Source organism: Artemia sp. Qi Xiang Cuo, chromosome 5 (assembly GCF_049724085.1).
Source record: "Artemia sp. Qi Xiang Cuo chromosome 5, ASM4972408v1, whole genome shotgun sequence".
In the NCBI taxonomy this organism is placed as follows: domain Eukaryota; kingdom Metazoa; phylum Arthropoda; class Branchiopoda; order Anostraca; family Artemiidae; genus Artemia; species Artemia sp. Qi Xiang Cuo.
In genome coordinates, this window is record NC_142798.1 from 31,723,150 (window position 1) to 31,730,986 (window position 7,837).

Sequence of the window (7,837 nt, forward strand, 5' to 3'; positions counted from 1 at the left end):
TTTTTTTAATTTTATCCCATGTATTCGAGAAAGGGTTGTTGATATAGAATTCAATCATTCCGATGCTTAGATTTTGTCAATTTTATCCCATGTATTCGAGAAAGGATTATTGACTTAGAATTTAATAAAACTGATACTTAGGTTTTGTCAATTTTATTCGATATACCCGACAAATGATGTTGATAATGCATTTAGAGGATGTTGATAAAGCATTTATTCACTCTGATACTTTGATTTTATCAATTTTATCCCATGTATCCGAGAAAAGGATGTTGATATAGAATTAATCACTCTGATACTTAGTTTTTATCCGATATATCCAAAAAAGGATGCTGATAAAGCATTTAATCACCCTGATACTTAGATTTTGTCAATTTTATCCGATATATCTGATAGATGATGTTGATAAAAAACTTTTTCACTCTAACACTTAGATTTTGTCAATTATATTGGATGTATCTGACAAAAGATGTTGATAAAAAAAATTATTCACTCTGACACTTAGATTTTGTCAATTTTTTCCGACATGTCAATTTTAACTGACATATCAGACAAATGATGTTGATAATGCATTTATTCACTCTGGTACTTAGATTTTGTCACTTTTATCTGATATATTCTACAATGGATGCTGATAAAGCATTTATTCACTCTGATACTTAGATTTTGTCAATTATATTCGATGTATCTGACAATACATGTTGATATAAAAATTTATTCACTCTGACACTTAGATTTTTTCAATTTTATCCCATGTATTCGAGAAAGGGTTGTTGATATAGAATTTAATCCATCAGATACTTAGATTTTGTCAATTTTATCCCATGTATTTGATAAAGGTCTGTTGGTATAGAATTTAATCAAACTGAAACTAAGATTTTGGAAATTTTATCTGATATGCCCGACATATGATACTGATAATGCATTTGGAGGATGTTGATAAGGCATTTATTCGTTCTGGTGCTTAGACCTTATCAATTTTATCCCATATATCCGAGAAAGGGACGTTTTATATAGAATTTAATCACTCTGATACTTAGATTTTATCCAAGATATCCAACAAAGAATGCTGATAAAGCATTTAATCACTCTAATACTTAGATTTTGTCAATTTTATCCATCATATCCGACAAACTATGTTGATAAAGCATTTATTCAATCTGATACTTAGATTTTGTCAATTTTATCCAGCAGATCCGAAAAAAGATCCACATTTTGAATCTGATCCTTAAAATAGTTTACCATTTTCTCTTTTGATATTGTAGTTATTGTCTTCTCTTAGTTCGTAATCAGTAGAATAATCATTATTCCATTTTGAGTCATACATAATTTTTACTGGTGTGTCATCGATGTCATTTTAAGATACGTAAAAAAAGGTTGAATAATTTCGAAGTCCAAAAAAAAAATTATTTAAAAAAAAGTGCTACTACAAACAATATTTTTCTAATCATGGTTAACCATTTCCATAGATTGATATTGTTCCAAATTTATAATAAATAAGCTATGAGTTAACAACCTCGAGGGGTTACCTTAACTGATAATCACCAATTCGCAAATGCTATACCCTTTTTTTTGCAATTAGAGTTAGCTTTAGCAGCGACACATTCCTAACAAACTAGTCTTGACTAAAGGCAATTGTCCAATAATCAGTTTAACCCTTTTTTCTCGACCTTCATACGATCCAATTCGCAAATGCTATCTAGTTTTTGTCCCTATTTTTCAATTAATATCGTTCGTTTAGTCCAATTCGCAAATGCTATACCCTTTTTTCTCCACCTTCGTACGATCCAATTCGCAAATGTTATCTAGCTCTGTTTTTTCCCTATTATTCAAATAAGATCGTTCGTACAGTCCTATTCGCGAATCTCTTATCCCTTTTTGCAAATGTCAATCAAACAATTCTGATAGTAGCATCCAATTTTTTAATTAGCAACGACGTATTAATAACAAACTACTCTCGAGCTAAGGCAATTGTCCAAAAAATCAGAATAACCAGTCTGATAGCACATACTTCAAAGAAATGGAACAGGTGTCTGTAAAGGTTTGCTCGCTTTTTGCAATGTGCACGTGAAACTGTACTGCATATTCTTGTAGGTGTAAAAGTAGGTTTGAAATATATAGCAATAACCACTCAGCTTGCATTATATAATCTTAATTATACTCTCAAAACGCGGTTGACCACTTTATAGGTATAAAAGGATTGGTCGCTTTTTACAATGTGCACGTGAAACTGTAGTGTATATTCTTGTACATGCTAGAGATAAGACAAATTACGCAATCACCGTTCAAACCTTTAACACTATTACTACTGTTGTCATTCACTGACGCTCCGATTTTATCACGTGCATGCAAGTCAAAACCCGTGAATATCCGTAATTGTTCTTGAAAAGCTTCCTTAGAGGGATCAACCATTTTTGTAGCTGATGTAGTCGAAAGTCTAGCTATAAACATTATTCAAATATTGAGACAGTATTTCCGTGTCGTCTGTTGATTCAAGGTTTTAGAGATGAAAAGGGAAAAGAACAGTTCTCTGCCAACAATTAATTTTCTTTAATTCACCTGAACCAGTAGAATATCGTCTTTTGACTTAGCGCGGTGACGACTGTATACATATGTAAACGAAACAAGATACGTATAGTAAAATTGAAGTTTTTGATGAAATATTATCTCACGAATTTGTTTTCTCAAATTAGCTAAGTGATAGAAGTATAATGCTAGTTGATTATTTTGAATTTTGCATTGTAAAGGAGATCATTAACTCTTGCAGTTACCTGGGCTATTACTAATCAAGCTTTTCAAGTTTTAAAGGAAATGATATTTATTTGCTTATTAGTATGTTCAATAAATGATCCAAGACAATTTGGTTCATAAATGGGTATTATTTAACACCAAACCGTTAAAGTAGTAAAAGCATAACAATATTTAAGTACTGTTGTTTTGGAGACGAAGAGACGGATTTATCTATATTAAAATACCGTGCCGGTATTTTGAAACAAAATAACTGAAAGATTTACATCACTAGAATGTAGTGAATTCAAAGTTTGGGTATGCACACCACTTTCAAAGTACTTTGATGGAACCGAAATGCAGGGGCGTTGTTTGGGGGTGGCAAAGGGGGCAGTTCCCCCCCCCCCCTAAATTGGAGGGAAAAAAACATTATGCATCCCATGCCCTTTGACTATCCAGATATGGACCCCTCTTGCCCCTCCAATACAAATGCTGGAGGTTCGTCCATGCCGAAATGCAAAGGTCAATCTCATAATTATATTGAACAGAACCTTTTGATGGCAAGAACTGATGGCAAGAAATGCTGTTCGATTCTTTCAGACTCATTGTATTTATCACATTCTTCCAAATTTTTATAATATAAAAGGGAAATCTACAGCTTATAAGATTTGGTTTCAGGAAATCTCCGCCGGTTTCGACGTCTTTGTGAAATACTCCAAATTCAAGTGTGCAGTCGTCGACCTCCTCCGCCCTCTCCCAAAGCCCCTAGAAGGAATGTACTTAATCACGCTGAAATGAGTGAAAGTGATAGTTTTTATTCCTCTGATAACTCGGAACGGACTTCACTTAAGAATACTCCAAGACAGGTTTGTCCCTTTTGTCTCTTTTTTGTTCTAATAATATATAGTGTTGACAACTTTTAGAATAATTATATAAACATTTTTTTTTGCTGTAATTAAGTATTTTATTCGCATAAGGTGTAATAAATAAGATAATTGTCTTTATTGTACCTCTTATAGTTAATTGCCGCAGCACAGAGGTAATGATACTATTGTCTGGCAACTAAGGGTTGAAGTTCTAACTTCTCTTGTAATGTATTGTCACAAATATAAACACTAACTTGAGCTTTGAACTTGAATTAAACATCTAATCTCCAAGGATGGCAAATACATAGAATTAATTTGGTAGAAATTTGAGGGAATCTAGTCCTATATGGTAGAATTCTTAAATTCAAAGTATTGCAGACTAGAAATACATTTCTGTCAAAATCTATTTCAACATTTTATGTTATATTTTATGTTTTGTAAAAAGTTTAACTTTATGTAAAAAAAAGAAAAGGTAACCTTAACTTCCAAGATGCTCGTCCTGGAAGAAAAGAAAAACACATGTTCGACAATTGGATTGCCTTAACAATGTCGCTAAATCTGAATTCTGGAAGATTTTCTGATCTGATCCATCAGAAAAAAAACAATGGTATAATTTCGCACGAGCTAAAAGAAAAGCAATTTTAAAGCACAAAACAAGGTTGCTGTTTTCGAGGCATGTCTCCATAGTCTTAGTTATTACTAACAGTGTACGAAAACGTTTTAATTGGACAGAAAGCTCTAAAAACAGGACTTTCAAATATTAAAAAGATTTAAAACAGTATGTCAGACTTCAATGCTCGCAATCATAACAACGCAATACAACACTTTTTAATATTAAAGTCATTGACAGATATATTTCGAGCAAATAAATTTCTAGGTTTGTGATAATGATGATGTTGGATTATACGTGCCCCCTTTGTTTGGTAATCTTAAGACGTCTTCTATTGAATCGATTTGATGTAAAAAAAAGTAAATATTCAGAAATTACTAATTTGCAAAATAATGTATGATTGTTGCCAGTTCACTGTAATTCTTTCTTCTTCTTTTTCCTCGACAGAGTGGAAACGGCACTAACGTCGTTCGCCCTAGAAGTGTAGGTCAGAGATTAAAGTGAAGCTGAAATCTAATCTGAAAGTCTTAGATAAAGAATTATTTTGTCATGAAAAACGTTGTATAGTCTCTTTGGTAATACATTTTGGTAGAGAAAATGTTATTATTAGGTTATTGGCTTAAAATCAAAGTAAAAAAAAAGGTATAGTACGGACAAATAAGTATAATTTTTTCCAGGGTGATCTTCGTGGGGAGAACATCGACCCCAAGGATAGACGCATAAACTCTTGTTACTAAACCGCTGATAAAAATTCGAGAAAATGTAGTAACACTCTTGTACATGGCATCTTCTGAACCAATCGCAACAAAGACAAAAAGTAGTACCATTTAGTTGATAGTGAAAAATTTACCCTAGCCAATATCTGTACTATAGCAGGATTTATTTGAATCAGTTCCTTCTTTCTCTCATCCTTGTCAGTAATTGCAAAATTTTTGGTGTATGATAATTGTAAGAAAGTTCATATTCATTAAAGAATTACTAATTTCTCCATTCTGACCAGCAAAATTTCTGTAACTGATGATACTAAGTAGTATGTCTTAATTTCATTTATGTATTTTATGTATTTGGTAGTTATGGCGTAGTTAGGCGTTCCCAGAATTAGTGGGAAGAGATGTTTCAGCACTCTACACTTTAGCACTCTAGAAAAAAAAGAAAAAAAAAATGAGTACATACCTCGCTTCTTCCATTGCTACTACCAGTAAACTATTCAGTCGAAATAGCATGAATGAACACCCATACATTCCTAGAGTTTTTGTAGGTTATTGTCGGCGATGGTGTTTTAGTATATCAATGGGATTTTTTTTTAATGAAGCTCATCATTTTAGTCGATTGATTCAGATGGAGAAAGCGAGTCAACAAGTTCATCTCGACACAACAGCCGACGAAATAAAGCCGTCCTTCAAGAGAGCAGAAAGCAGTCCTCTTCTATTCCTGCCAGTGATGTTATTGCAGATTCTGCATCTTCAAATACTCTAAGTGATGCTAATAATGCTTAAATTTTTGTTCCATTTCTTGTTTTTTCTGCAATTCCTTCCATTTTTATTGATGAAGGTATTTTTATTGAGCGTATTTCATTGTTTTGCTAACCATTGATATTAAGTCTTAAGTTGAGTTACCTGTTTATTGAAGTCTCAAGGAAGTTACAAATTTTACATTCCTTGACGTGCAACTGCTTGCATTCCTCCTTTTATAGTATGAAGAAAGTGGATATTTATTTCGTGGTATATAAGTCCGATATTTCATTCCTTTTAATCCTCACCAGCTTTATAAAAAAAAAAATTATGTGTATACCATACTATTCACTGTTTCCGTCTGAGAAAAAAAAAAGTAGAAATGGTTTGACTTTTTCTCTGTAACTTAATCCCACCTTTGCGACAGGCTATAAAGATGCCTCTGACGGAAGTAGAGCTCTATCACTTAGCTGAGATTCAATGCCATCTCCTCAGTATTGGGGAAAAAAAATCCTTAGGCATATGCTACATAACTGACATAACATAAGCCTTTTCACAGAATTTGACAAACTTCTAAAATTTGTAATTAGTCAGTGTCCTTAGGAAGAAAATGATGAAATCTTTTGAAGGGGGTCTCCGTGATTCAGCGCTATTCTAGAAAGCAACACTTGCTTGTCCTCAAGTGATCAACATAAGCCATATGATTGTCATCCATTTGTAGGCACTTAGTTCAAATACTTTGGCTTTTTTGCAGAAAGCATTCAACTAAAGAATAAAAGATGGAATACTATCCTATACTTCCATGCTAAAAAAGTGGCTTTAGTTCCGTTAGTTTAATTTTGTGACTTCAGTCTTTTCTTCTTCTCCTCCTTCTTTTTTTTCAATCACGTTACTTTTTGAGCTTACCTTAGAAAGGGAAGCCAAGTGACCCGTGGCGTCGGGTCAGCTTTTTTCAATGAAATTTCCATAAGAAATGTATTTTCAAAATCTATGCGGGGCATATGACTCCTGCTCTCCCCCTAATTGGCGTCACTGCAAGTACCACCTTCTCCTTTTTTTTAACTGATGCTTTACCTACCTATTGTTGTTTTTTCAAATTTTGAGGGGCTGAAAGGATGCAGAACCTGATTGGTTCTCTTTTTGTGAAATTTTAAGCAAGTAAAAACAGCAAACTGCTTTTGAGTCACGACATTTTGCTAGTAAACTCTGTTTTTCTGTGCTTTGACTTACATAAGCGCTATCCAAACCATATTTTGTTTAATTTAAAATTAAAAGATAATTGAAATTGAAAGTTTGTTTAATTTGCTTATTTTAACGGTTGTAAAATATAATATAGTCCATGTATACCAAGTTTCAGTTTAGATATTTCATGATGCCTGAAGATGTTTGTCTTTTTTGGTTGATATCTTGGACCTCGCCTATATTTTTGAATTGCAAAACTGTGTGGGCTGTTTCTTTTCGGAATACTCTATAAAAGTGAAATATCTTTTAATGTGTGTAAACCTCACTAAATCGATTAAAATAAGCCTTTATAAAACTGTATCAATTGTAGTTTTTATTTATTTGCTGGTAGTTTTTAGTTTTGGTTTTGTTTTCTATTTTTCGTATTTATTTCAATTCCTTTTATTCCTTAAATGACGCCCTCTGTTTTGACTGACTACTTTTAAGTAGCTGAAACTAAAATCTTAATCTTCCTAGGAAACTTGTCTTGTTACCCGAGAGTCGAAATTGAGTCGATTGGTTTAATGTGAATGTGTCAATAGAAACATAAGCACTTTTTTTTTTTTTTTTTTTTTTTTTTTTTTTTTTTTTTTTTTAATGCCTTCAAACCTATAAATAAATTAAAGAATTAGAAACAAAGCATTTATCTTCCCTTCTCTCCCCCCCCCCTTCTTTCTCGTGTTCCCTCTATCTCTCTTTCTTTCTTGTTCCTTTTCTTCTAAAAACAAAGTAAAACCGTCCAATGCTTAGGTACGAACTTCAAGTTTCACATTAAAACACAGGGAGTGTCAATTATGCTAGAACAACTTGTATGGAAAACCAAATAAGTCTGAAAGTGGAATAGTGGACAGGAATGAGTAATTTTGATACATAGTAGAAAGTGGTTTACGCTTATTTAATTTTTCCCTTGGGTATTTGCCGTCCTCTTGAAAGTTGTGTTCTGTAGATTTTCTTTTTAATAT

General features: G+C 32.7%; 1 protein-coding gene across 1 annotated transcript in view; it reads left to right on the forward strand.

The window, feature by feature from the left end:
* The window catches only part of sff (BRSK family serine/threonine-protein kinase sugar-free frosting), a 214,872-nt gene extending 207,472 nt beyond the window's left edge, over positions 1-7,400 (forward strand). The window contains exons 13-14 of the mRNA XM_089088812.1: positions 3,406-3,593; positions 5,529-7,400. Coding sequence (XP_088944938.1) covers positions 3,406-3,593; positions 5,529-5,699 — 359 coding nt within the window. The 3' untranslated portion in view covers positions 5,700-7,400. The remainder of the gene's footprint in view (positions 1-3,405; positions 3,594-5,528) is intronic.
* Positions 7,401-7,837: the final 437 nt, after the last annotated feature.